General features: G+C 48.6%; 5 protein-coding genes across 5 annotated transcripts; all 5 read right to left on the reverse strand.

The window, feature by feature from the left end:
* Window positions 1-94: 94 nt before the first annotated feature.
* On the reverse strand, window positions 95-1,151 carry FOBCDRAFT_39329 (uncharacterized protein). The gene has a single exon (XM_031187345.3). It carries the CDS (start codon window positions 1,074-1,076, stop codon window positions 174-176), a length of 903 nt encoding a protein of 300 aa, XP_031038480.2. The 5' UTR covers window positions 1,077-1,151; the 3' UTR covers window positions 95-173.
* A 295-nt stretch (window positions 1,152-1,446) lies between these two features.
* On the reverse strand, window positions 1,447-2,739 carry FOBCDRAFT_320240 (uncharacterized protein; the record flags this gene model as incomplete). The annotated part of the gene is made up of 1 exon (XM_059612043.1): window positions 1,447-2,739. One exon carries the CDS (start codon window positions 2,737-2,739, stop codon window positions 1,588-1,590), a length of 1,152 nt encoding a protein of 383 aa, XP_059467327.1. The 3' UTR covers window positions 1,447-1,587.
* Window positions 2,740-3,493: 754 nt separating this feature from the next.
* On the reverse strand, window positions 3,494-4,777 carry FOBCDRAFT_240700 (uncharacterized protein; the record flags this gene model as incomplete). The annotated part of the gene is made up of 3 exons (XM_059610324.1): window positions 3,494-3,592; window positions 3,632-4,584; window positions 4,654-4,777. 3 exons carry the CDS (start codon window positions 4,775-4,777, stop codon window positions 3,494-3,496), a joined length of 1,176 nt encoding a protein of 391 aa, XP_059467328.1.
* An 849-nt stretch (window positions 4,778-5,626) lies between these two features.
* On the reverse strand, window positions 5,627-7,591 carry FOBCDRAFT_162765 (uncharacterized protein). Its single transcript, XM_031187342.3, has 2 exons — window positions 6,557-7,591; window positions 5,627-6,502 (listed from the first exon to the last, which is right to left on the reverse strand). The coding sequence occupies exons 1-2, from the start codon at window positions 7,509-7,511 to the stop codon at window positions 5,847-5,849; spliced, it is 1,611 nt and encodes a 536-aa protein (XP_031038477.2). The 5' UTR covers window positions 7,512-7,591; the 3' UTR covers window positions 5,627-5,846.
* A 1,383-nt stretch (window positions 7,592-8,974) lies between these two features.
* FOBCDRAFT_240702 (uncharacterized protein) lies at window positions 8,975-11,901 on the reverse strand (the record flags this gene model as incomplete). The annotated part of the gene is made up of 6 exons (XM_059610325.1): window positions 8,975-9,026; window positions 9,148-9,394; window positions 9,446-10,559; window positions 10,610-10,707; window positions 11,361-11,625; window positions 11,860-11,901. 6 exons carry the CDS (start codon window positions 11,899-11,901, stop codon window positions 8,975-8,977), a joined length of 1,818 nt encoding a protein of 605 aa, XP_059465078.1.
* Between the last annotated feature and the right edge of the window lie 325 nt (window positions 11,902-12,226).

Raw genomic sequence — 12,226 nt, forward strand, 5'->3', positions numbered from 1 at the left:
GTGTACTGATAATTGCACGTATGCGGGGTAGATGAATCGTGACTCAACGTTATTGACTAAAGCGGCATTTCACGATAAAACATCATGATTACAACAAAAACATGAAATGCCTCTATAATAATCGCAAAATCATCAGAAAAAAGAATATTGTCTTCGGCGCCAATTGAGAATCACTAAGCAGTAGCTTCTATCCTCACTAAAACCAACCACCAAGTCTCAGCTCCAATATCAACAACTCCAGGCCCATTCACCTCCAGATGAGCAATATGATCACTCAGCGCACTCAAAGGCCCCAATGGTCCAGCGCTCTTGTCTCCTTCTGCTGAAGCTTCCAATAGGGCCTTTACAGAAACACCAACGACTTCTGAGAGCTGTTCCGTATTGACAAGGCTCGCGTGCAAGCCTCGCTTGTTCAACCAATCGTGGTTCGCAACAACGACATACGCGACCGCGCGTTCAGCTGGTGTTTTTGGCTTTCGTGTAGCTGCTGCTATTGTTCGACCTGGAAGACTAACGACTGTTCCTACAGCACCGAAGACAGCGCCTAGGGGAATTGATATAGCGCCTCCGACGACACCAGCCGCGGCGCCAAGGATGTTTCCGCGCTTAGTGTTGGCGGCGATGTTTTTGCCAACGCTCTTAGCATGGTTCTGAACATTTTTTACGTAGTTGACAGGTTGTTGGCCAACGCTCTTGGCAACATCTCCGGCATGATTAATAGCGCGTTCTCCGACTTTGGCTGTCATGAAAGCGGAAATGGTATTGAGGAAGGAACCCCATGCTTCTTTTGTGATGCCATGGCCAAGAAGAGCGGGTGCGTAAGCTTTTAGGAAGGGGGATGTTTGGGTGGGGTTCTCTTGGGGGATGGCGATGGGAGGTTCTTGGGCGGATGAAGCTGCGGAGTAGCTTGGGAGAGGAGACTCGGATGGGAAGTTGAAGGGGTTTTCGGCCGTGGGGATCTTATCGGATGATGGTTCGTTTGCAGATGAGGGGCCTGATTCGGCTTGGTAAGCTGGTGAGGGATCTGAGGGCTGAGTTTGGTTGGCGAGATGCTCTGCTTCTTTGGAGGAAGACATGATGAAAGAGTTCAATGATACGAGAGGAAGATTGACGATTGAGACGAGAGTGAGATGAGAGGAATTGAATACGATAAATAGATCAGCGACCGTAAGATCTTAAATAGCTGGTAAGCACGGCTTGAATGCCACTTCGTCATCGGTTATAACGGCATCGTGCTCAGCCCTAAGATCTCAATTAACCCAGATACTGAACCAATAGGAGACACCGATAATCGCGCGGCTGAGTTATCTCGAATGGCTTTACGGAATGAGACTAGTGCGTCAGCCTCAGAGTCTAAGCGAGAGCGAGGGGATCCAGTTGCGAAGCTACGCAATGAGGCTGTGCTGACCTCGAATGGGTTGCTGTGTTTTGAGGGCGAACAGTTGAGGAGAACTTGTAACAGATGATACGCAGATCTATGTTTCGGGGTGTCAATACGGTATGATTAGGCTCTTGAGTTAAGTGCCTGCTTGAAATAAGAGTGCCGCCCGCGTAACATGTCTTCCTTTATGGAATGCCCGAAGCTATTCACTCATCCGCCAAATTCTCCTGCTCCCGTCGCCGAACATTCGCCCTATCATAATAAAACCCTCCTTGCTGGATAAGCATACAATGATTAATCTCACTTTCGCCAGGGTTACTCACCCGCCAGAGTTTCTGCGATTCCAGGCACTGCGAAAAATGCAAAGCAGCTTCGTCTTCAGAGTATGATCGATCGCGAGCTCGAAAATGCAGATTGCACATGACGTTTTGGCTCGTTGCGGGAACAAGCGAAGGGGGGCTTAGCTTCCAGAGATTTAGGTGGCAGCATTTGCAACTTACTCCCGTCTGGAGTTTTCCCGTGCGAGGATTGAGGGAGGGGAAGATGATGCTTGCTGCGAGGCGGTAGTGAAGCCAGCCAGGTTTTAGAAGGGATTGGCCAGGTTCTTTCAGGCCTTTGTCGACTTTGATAAATGCCGCTAGTAAATCCTTTGCTAGAACGCCACGAGTCTTTGACATTTTCTGAATATCATCCCAGTTATGAGTCTTGAAAGAACGTACATCCATCGACTTCAAGGCTTCGGCAAGATCCTCAGCGTGTTCGGTGTATAAATCCTTCCATTGTTCCCTCCTGCTGATGCATGCTTGGTTGACGATAGCTGTCTCCGGCGATGCACGAAGACACTCGAAACAGCAGCGCTTAGCAGTCGGAAGGAACATGAATTCGCCGAACCGTCCGCAGAAAATACACTTTGACGTCGTGAGTGCAGTGTAGACATCTGAATACGAGACATAGCCGCTAAGATCTGTTCTTCTCAAAGCGTTGAGCGCATCCGGGGCGTAGCGCAGAACACGCTGGTAGATTGTGATAGCAGTTGAGAGGTACCGCGCCCGGCGACTGACTTGTCTAAACCGGCGAAAAGAGTCAATGTCCAGATGCAATACGATTTCTTCGAGGAGATCTTGAGGCAGGCGGGCCAGAACACCAAGGTTTGGAGTTTGAGTTTTATAGCAGCGGGAGAAGAACCTGCGGACTTCCTGGGAGAATTCATGGGCCTTGGGATCGAGCGTCGGAAAGTAGTATTTGGTTCTTTTGTAGAAGCAGGTATGAAGAAGCTCGCTCCTGCTGACTTTTATGTTTTGTGTGATTCTAGAGGGACCTGTCACCAGGTTAGTGTTGGGTACAGAGATGGAAGCCATTTTGTTGATGAGGTGAGATGGGATGGAAGGAAATGGGAGGAAGAATCAAGAAAGCTGTGGAGACTTTGTTTATATGCTGTCAACACTGAGAAATTAAGATCCTGATTCTGTGATTCATGGTCTTTGGTAGAGTTAGAAAAGGAAACCTTGGCAGTGGACATGGAGCATGATGAGAGGTACACTGTCTTACCACTGTCAGTGAAGAAAATTTTGTATAATGTGTATCCCAAGGTAAACTTCATTAAACTGCATTATACTTCGTAAATGTGATACTTTTCGATCTAGCATAGGGTTGATGGCAAGGTTAAGGATGAAGTCTGTTTTACTTTCAGCCATTCACCAGTGACAACGTTAAGATACTGAACCTACGCCGAACTAACGTTTCATAAAATTCGTGGCGGTCTGCCTTCGGCTTCTATATCCAATCTAGCTGTAGCAATAGTCTCATCCAGTGCTTAGGGATCAAACTCCCTCTTGCTAGGATCAGGTCCACCTGCCACCCAGAACAGCAAGTCTGGTCGCTTCATACTTTCGCCAACCCAGTAGCTATCACCAATTCAGGACGGAGCAGGGGGCACGACATGACTCTAACATTTCTGCTCTCTAACAGCTTGCTATTCTTCACTCATTCTCTCTTCGTAGTCCAATTCCCCGTTCGTCCCAACACATCCAATCTCAGCCAGATCTCAAAATAACAATCCTAAGCTCAACAAAGCCCTACCAAATCTCCTTCATTGTATCGAAACCTCTGTGATCAGACTCCATTAAGATTAGTCTGTCGACGATGGTACAAAGCATAGCCAAGTAGGATGAAGATGTAGAATGCGATTTGTACAACGACACCGACCAATACCTAAAAGGTCTCGTTGTTTACAACCGGCATCTGGTCTACAAATCGCCGGCAATACTCCGCTCGCTCACTGATACCCCAATGCATACCCCCATTCGCGGCAAACCAGGACTCTCGACCAGGCAGTACGCGGTTCATCCAGATTCGCTGTGCATGCGCGCACGTCTCCAAGTGCTTCTCGAAGTCTTTGTGTGAGTAGCATCGGTCACGGTCTTCGGCATCAGGGTTGATTCTCACGTCGCCTAGGGGGCCGTTTGCTCGGATGAGTCGCTTTTCGAATGCTTCGTGGCAGCCTTTGCAGCTACGTCCTTCTTCTACTTCACCCGTGGACGTGTTTAGATAGGGGAAATGGATGCTAGCGGCTGTCCGGTATTGCAGCCATTCATCGTAAAAAAGGTCCTTGACTGGATCAGACGTGTCTATTCCCAGTTCGGAGGAGCTGAAGACGTCGTCCACCAAGACACCTCGGATGCCCTTCAACATTCGTCCGGGGCGTGAATGGTTGCGGACTTTGATAGACCGCGTGGAGGATTTGGCAAGTGTTTCGAGGAGACGCGGACGATTGTCATGAGTTCCGTACATGGTGAATCGTGGATAGTAGGTGAGCATTTCCTCCGATCCAATAACCGCCATGCGGGGCGATGTTTGAAGGCACTTGTGGCAGGTTCGAGTGCAGGTCGGGAGGAAGAGGATTGATCCATAGTAGTCACAGAACTCGCAGTTGGGGGAGGTGAGCGCCTTGTGAATCTCGCCGATGGTAATATGTGAACTCAAACCAGTACGGATAAGGTTGATGACAGCCGTGCTACCATGGATCATTACCTCTTTGCAGTCTAAAACTGTCTCTGTGATTCTGTGCGCCTTCGCGTTTATGTTTCTGAACCGGCGGAAGGACTTGACATCGAGATGATGAAGGATTCTGTTTATAATGTCACTGGGAAGCTTTTCGAAGAGAGCGAGATCAGCAGTAGGTGTGCCGAGAGGGTTGGTCAAGGCTTTGGGAATAGGGCCGAGGTTCTGCAACATGGGGAAATACTATTTCGTCCTAGTATATGAGCACTTACGGCGGATCTTGGTCCAGTCTTCTGTTGTGTTGGCCCAGTCGCTGGCAGCAGCCTTGGGACCATATCTATTTGCGATATAGATATCTAGATCGGACATTCCATAAGGAGCCGAGTCAGAAGACATCCTGTGAGATCAGCTGAGCTGCTGATTACGTTTGTTAGAGTGAATCTGGGCGAGTAGATATCGAAGGCAGTAGAGATGACTTGTCAGATTGTTTACAGAGTTCGTAGGTTGGGTCAGGACAGAAAGGTTCTCTGATGATCTGAATATATGGCAAGATGCGTGATATTCCGAAGGCTATTCGCTGTAAATGCAGAAGGGTCAAAGATGAAGAGTCGTTAAGAGTCGATGTCGTTACTATACTGGGAGGTTGGTCAAGGGATCGAAGAAGGTGAGATAATGAAGAAGATGAATGTCAACCTTGTTGCGGATGACTGGGAATCCTGAGTCAAGAAAGGGGAAGGCTGTCTCGGCGGCCAGTGACGAGAAGACGATTGTTTAGCGATCGTTTAAAGGCAATGTGTCGTGAGTCAGAGGAGAGATGTGGAGAGTGTCTCGAGAGGGAGATATTGTTGTGAGAGGGGAGAGGAGAGATGAGAAAGGAAGAGGTTGCTGGGGGGGAAGTTGTTGAAGCAGGAGTATGACAAGAGGAGAGCAGTCACTGAGGATGGTTGATTGACACTGCGAGAACAAAAACTCTAGGCAATGACAGATAACCGTGGCACACATTACTCCGTGGCACTGGCACAGGTTGGCAGCTGTCACTACGCTTATCATAGCTCGGCGCGTTTGTACGTGACAGACGTCTTAGCACAGAATGGGTGAACAGCTTGAGCCGTTCGAGCTGAGGCTGACCAATATTGAAGCATACACGTGCGCCCGGTTTCCATTGCGACATATCTAACAAGGAGCTTACATTTCTCGTGTTGCCTCGCCAGTGTTGCTGCTACGTCGATCTCAGGATGAGTTTGCGTCAAGAAGGGCTAAATGTATTGTACATAGGAAACAGGAAGTCAATTTGAAGACAAAATAAGGCTACCGTACTGTATTCAGCGAACGATGGAACGTCTCCTGCGAGTATCCCCAATAAGTGCCTGCGCAAACTCCAATAAACAGATGAACGCGTACTCGCCAAATGAGACAAACTAACTCCAAGTCGCCAAGATCCATCCTTCTGCCTGGCTGGCTCCCTTCAAACAGACTTCTGCGTAATCCCCGACCCTTTCACTTGCGGCACAAGAACTCTGCCATTGCGATACTCATACTCAAATTCCGTCCTCGAGCCACGATTCTCCTGAAACGACACTTGGATAATCCGCATGATAACCTTAAGAAGGTCTGCATATTCTGGATACTCCTGCTTGACGTCGAGCTTCACAAGCTTGAGACTTTCGTTGTCCTTTTGAGCGCCGCGAGCGAAACGACTGATGATATTCATATCACGTTGCGTTGGAAGCCCAGCTTCCATATTGACCCAAAGAATGTTGTTCGCTTCGGACAGACTCTCATAATCGCTCAGAGACTCGGAACCGTCATCTAGGACGACGTAAACGAATCGCGGCGAGATATCTTCTAGACGTGTCGGTGTTATAGTTGATGCAGTACCATTCTCTGCCAGTACGGAAGCCAGCTGGTCCGCAAAGCTGAACAGATTGCCCTGTGATCCTGGTAGGATATTTACCATCAACCGCTGAGTTGATTCAACGGCTGTTGACACGACGCAGTAGCAGGATTGGCCGATGTAATCGAATGTTTTGGTTGCCGGTTCGAGGCCGCTGAACTGGTTACCCTGTAGCAACTTGTTCCAGTCGTCGTTGGACGGGTATGGCAATTGTTCAAAACGTTCATCTAGACTATTTGTCAGTAAAGGCCTAGAGTTACTGTGGGTAGAAGAACACGTACCTGACCACATATTTTCATTCATACCCAACATGAGGCTGTAAGCCGGTGATATGTCTGAGAGTCCGACGAGAGCGAGGGCACCGCCAGGGACGAGAAGTTGGCGCAAGTTGGCCAGTGTTTCTGAAAGAGAGTTGGCTGTTTGAAGAATGTTGTTGACGAGAATAACGTCGTAGGTATTGGAACTGAAGCCTTGCTCAATAGAATCGCGGTTAATGTCGAGGCTCTTGAGCTTGAGGAAGTCCTTGGTGACGCCCGACTTCGTTTGCTCCAGCACTGAAAGCGACGAGTCCGTAAGTGTATACGAGACACTCTTCTGTTCCCGAAGCGCTTCAAAGATCGTCTGCGTGGTGTTGCTCGTACTGGCGCTGACTTCGAGGACATTCAGAACAGGCTTCTTTGTCGCATATGATGAGAGATATTGTCGGAGATGCGCTCTCATCTTTTGCATCAATTCCATCCCATCTTGCATCCGATTGAACCTATCGCCTTCCAACAGGAGCGGCATCGGATCAATAGTCCCTTGCAGAATGGCTCCCACGTTCGGTCCGATCTTTGCCAAAAGCTCACCTTCGACGCCCATACGCATGAGCGACGAGAGTATCTCAATCGTAACAGTCATCGTCACGTCGCCCAGCACGAGCTTACTCGCCTGAGACGAGTTGTAAGCTTGCATCCATTGATACAATTGTTTTCGGAAGCCGGTAAGTTTGGAGGTATCAAAGTCCGGGATATCCAGAGGGATGTTGTTGAGGGATGAGCGAATAATCAGCGCTGCGGCGCGAGCTAGTGTGATTTGGTGATCGGCTGTTGCTTTGCATAATGGTGTTCTTGGACGAAGTTCAGAACCGGTGAAGAAGTTGGCGTCGGGTTCCCATTCAACGTGGTACACCGTGTCCCAGTCGTCATCATTGTGGATGACGAGTTGGTCTCGGATGATGGGCTGTACTATAGACATGACTGGAATGCGACTGTCGTGTCAATTGTATTGATAAGATAACTATAAGTGTAGAAGTTTGGTGAAGTTCACTCTGCATAGAGCTATGAAGTAAGAGATGAAAAGTGTTGGCGCCAAGCAAGTCCTTATACCCTTCCAAAACCCCAAAATCTCACCACTTTCGGAATGGAGGGGGGGGCGGTGACATTCGTATCTCCGGGGGATACCCCAATATTTCTCGGAGCCGCAAAGCATGTGAGACCCTTAACCCCACGGGGAAATAAACAGCCGAGCTTCCGATACGTGCCCGCGTTTGGGGTAGTGGTGCCATGACATGTTACTGTGACATTTTATCTCCTGATTAACATGGACCGATGAGATGAATTGGGAAGTTGGGGAAAACCCCGCGTTTGAGAATTGATGATGGTTTGGGGGCTGATTGACGAGGCTTGGGCGCAACGGATGAGGCGCTTTGAGGACGAGAGGCTGCCGTTGATCCCATCGCGGCAGACAGCCATTCAATGTTTCTTTCAACCAATACTGTTTATTGTTTTTGTCAGATAAACTCCACTGTTCCCGTTGAGGTTACGTTGAGGCTCTGTAAAGGAGCAGATGATCAATGGACTAATGCATGTGATTGCGGGAAACTCCACAAATCGCATCCGCAATACCACGCAAGATCGGAGCCGTCGGCTTCGTCTTCTGACTAGTAGCATAACCTGATCTGAGGTTAAGAGGAAGTTTCACAAGCTGAGGGAGATATCTCGGACCGCCGGTGTTGGTTCCGGATGTTCCGGATTTGGTCGGGGATGACATGGTAACTGAAGACTTTAAAAGCCCGCATCACGGCATTAGTATTCAGCGCTGCACTAGTGTCTCGCCACATATCTTCCAGTCTGTGTAGTGCCTCAGGGTCTAGTCGGGCAATCGGGCCATTTCCCTCTGTGCCGCAAGCACGAGTGAGGCGGCTACACGTTGGGGAAGCAGATGCGGTATTAAGTTTCCAATTGCGACAGCTCAATTCGAGCCCCGCAATTTGGCTTTCTGGGGCTTACTTCTGTCAACATTGCAAAGACTGGGGAGATTCGCCAAGCCTTCTTCAGCAAACACGTATGTATAGTTCCTGGTAACGGAGCCGCTTTGGCGCAACGAATCTCCCAACCTTGTGAGTAGGTACGGCAATCCCTCAGAGTCGCCTCCATCTTCCAGCACTGGCCTTACGTGAAGGAGGGTAAATGGGATGAACTCATGATTCTCTTCCCAGCTCGAAGACAAGAACTGGAGGAACTTGGGCTATAAGAAGTACAATGACAAACTCGAATATACATTACATCCATATCAACTGAAGAGGCACAGCTTTTCTATGGCTAACAGATACAGAACCGGCCTTGAAGTTACTGGCATAGCTCTCGGCTATCGAGGGCGAAGCCTAGACATCAGTTACGTCAACTCTAAAGTGCTTGTCGTCGTTTAAAGAATCGAAGCTATTCCTCCTTTCCCTCATCACTCGGTACTGTGGAACCATGACTTCCTAGTCTACACTAAGTGCAGGCCGTGTGCTCGCCAGAGCTGTTCACCTTCACTGTTATAGATCTCCAAGTATGGGAATTCACTTGAAAACACCATCTTCCTTTCATAGCGAGTGAAGTTCATCAACGGCGTCCAGTATACCTGCTCGTCGGTGTTCCAAAGCCGCAACCTGCCGTCTTTGCAGAATTCTAGGCGCTGAGGGACCTGACCTTCAGGTGCTTCCTCGCTGGACCAGAACACCTCATCCTGCTTGTCAAGCACTTCAAGTCTACCATTGTCCCTGAAGGCAAACTTGACGCCATTCTCAAACTGCATGAAGGGCGTCTCAGAGGGACTGACTTTGAGAGTGCCGCGCTGGAAAGTGCAAGAGTAGCCTGCTGGACAGGTTATTGATTGTACAAGGTCAGGACCACCACATGACTTACCTGGTGCCTCGATGCCTTTGCCTAGAGTGATCTGGTAGGATTTGAATTCCTTGCTGTCCTTCTTCAATAAGTCATCATTAGCCCCATTGACTGTCTCCTTGGTGACGGTCGTAAGTTGTCGTTGATCCACCAACATACACCCAGCGATACCCATGGAAACGGCGCTCTGAACTCCATTGAGCATCGAGTATGTATAGAAGACAACACCCGTCATACCATCTTTGCCCAAATGCTCATCCTTAATAGTGTCGCGGTTAAATTGGATGTAAGGCCAGTCACGTGGGGTGCCATAATCGGCATTGTCCACAAACCGTCGGAGATCTTCAGAGGAACTATAGATCTTGCCGCCATATGTTACACCCAGTATAAAACAGGTACTACGCGAAGTGTGAACAAATGTAGCATTCTGTGATTCAGACTCATGGGTAATCACCAGTGTTTCAGTCGACTGCTCATCATGGTCAAATGAGCAAATACGAATGGGCCTATCGGTATATTTGTAGATGAACGACAGGTTGGTCGTTGTCTTTGGTTTTAAGCCCCCACGGTAGTCGCGGTTTTCAAGTGTTCTGATGTCTTTTATAGGGATGACCAGTCGATCTCCAGTTTCGCCGGGACTCACCCAGTCCCAGAGCTTAACTGCCACGTCGTGAGTCCCGCATACAGCAGCAAGAATCTGGAGCTTTTTGTACTTGACGTTGAATACTGAAACGGTCTTGGTCTTCGGACTGATTAGACTTGTCGTAGGCTCATTCTTCACAGGTAGCAAGTCCGTCCAAACTTCAGGCGGAACCAGTGCGTGCATTGTGAGATCAGTTGAGGTATTGACTTTTTCTCGAAACACAAGGGATCTCCCACTGAGACTGTCAGAGTCGTGTTCAGAAGTCCAAGGTGTATGAAGCTCCTCGACACCGCTACTCGACTCGCTCGGCGAGTAGTCTGCAACAGAAGGCAGGAAGAGATCGTCTTGCACTGGGAACTCTTCTTGTAAAACAGGTTGAGAATATTCCGAAAGGGCTTCGTTTACGATGTCTTGCACGAGTTCGTCCTTCGGATTCGCGTTGAGGCAGTCGATGTTAGGCAGAAGCTCTGGGTGTCGTGTCAAATTGTCCACCTTTTTAAAGAGTGTTAGATGATTCAGAGAAAACGACGAAGTGAACTCACCACTGCAACGATCTTTTTTATCTCTTTATCTATGGCGCTGCGGGCAGCCAGTAGAGTATTAAGTTCAAGCGGAATAGCCCTAGGTTTGTCGACCCGAGCTGCGAAGCTATGTGTCAGTCCACTTGGATATTTTACCAGAACGACTGAAGCCATACTGTACTTTTCTCGGTGTGAAATGATATCCTGAACCTTTCTTGACAATTTCTTGTACTGCATGTAGTTGTAAAAGAGCTTGGAGGTGTATGACGCAATACCGTCATACTCGAGCGGCTTCAGGGTCTGATATTTTGACCATTCGTTGAAGCTGCGATTTCCCTTGTACTTGGTAAGCATGGCCCTATACTTCATTAGGTTCGATTCAGTGCCATAATATTTATTATTACCAAGTTCTCTGAGGATTCTGGGCAACACGAGCACGGAATTTGTCGGCGATCTTCAGAATAGATGCGATGTCAGTAACGCACGTTACATCTTCGATCTTTACACCCTGAATGATGGATGTGATCGCAGCTACTTTGCAGATATTGTCCAAATTCACGGTAGAGTCGGTTGAAGCCTCCTTGACACTATGGAAGTTAGCTTGATGCATAATGAATTGTTAAATTCGTACGCTTCCATCATCTTATCCTTATGTTCAGGGTTGGGACAGATAAAGGAGATAATACTAGTGAAAAGTCCGCCTCTTATAAAGCCTGGAACGGTCAGTATGCAGCAGAGGTAGCAACGGAAGGTGCGTCTAGTAAATACATACCAGAGATATAGGGATCTCCGAACGTCTCGTTGAATCTGGGCGAGCCAACCTCCATCCCATCGATTGGAAGGAATCTCGCAGAGCCTTTTACATTGGTGATTTGGCTCATCACCCGCACTGATATCATCAGACTGATATCGGCATCGTCGATCTTAGCGTCATTGAGTGCGTCCTTGTGTCCATGGACTTCCATCCTACCAGTCTTGATGGTGGCAGCGCGCGAAATATCCATCGTGTCGACGGCTTCAATCACCCGCTCGAAGAGCTTAGACGAGTACGTAATTTTCGGCGGTACAATCTCCAACGTGGCCACGTTCTCATCCGTAGCTTCGACGGCGCTGTCAATGCACATGGTCTGGGTGTACGAGTTGAATCCCATGCCCTAGAGATAGATGTCAACGATTGATCTCAAACATACTTACACATTTCAAATGCTTGACCAGTCCTCATGGCGAATTTCACGGGCGGTCAAATTTTTGCAACCGCTGGGAGGACGTACCAGACGCATGGCCTCATCGTATGGTGCGAGTAGGGGCGGCATTGCGACTTCAAGTCGTATGGCCCGCGGTAAAGATCTCGTAAGTACTGAGAATGCTGGAAGATTTATGAGCGAACCCAGGGCGTTTTTATGGAATCAAGGCAAGGCTTACGCACGATCTGCCCTATTGAAACTCAGTGTCGCCTACTTCGCCTTGGGCGCCAATGGATACTTCCTGGTCAGTCCTCAGTGGAGTCAAACAAGATTTGGCATTACTATTCACTGGCAAATAAGCAGAGCTAGGAAAACTTGGTCTTCCTTGACTGGCTGTTCTGTATATAAGGTTGAGGGGTTAAAGAGACTTCAAGCCCCAGCAGACAACCTGTAG

Source organism: Fusarium oxysporum, chromosome VI, assembly GCF_013085055.1.
Source record: "Fusarium oxysporum Fo47 chromosome VI, complete sequence".
Lineage (NCBI taxonomy): Eukaryota > Fungi > Ascomycota > Sordariomycetes > Hypocreales > Nectriaceae > Fusarium > Fusarium oxysporum.

Bases quoted from the DNA above. Each gene is read 5' to 3' on its own strand.
- FOBCDRAFT_39329 (XM_031187345.3), bottom strand. From the start codon at position 1,076: ATGTCTTCCTCCAAAGAAGCAGAGCATCTCGCCAACCAAACTCAGCCC.
- FOBCDRAFT_162765 (XM_031187342.3), bottom strand. From the start codon at position 7,511: ATGTCTATAGTACAGCCCATCATCCGAGACCAACTCGTCATCCACAAT. The intron at 6,503-6,556 runs GTACGTGTTCTT...CAAATAGTCTAG, and splicing joins GAATGAAAATATGTGGTCAG to ATGAACGTTTTGAACAATTG.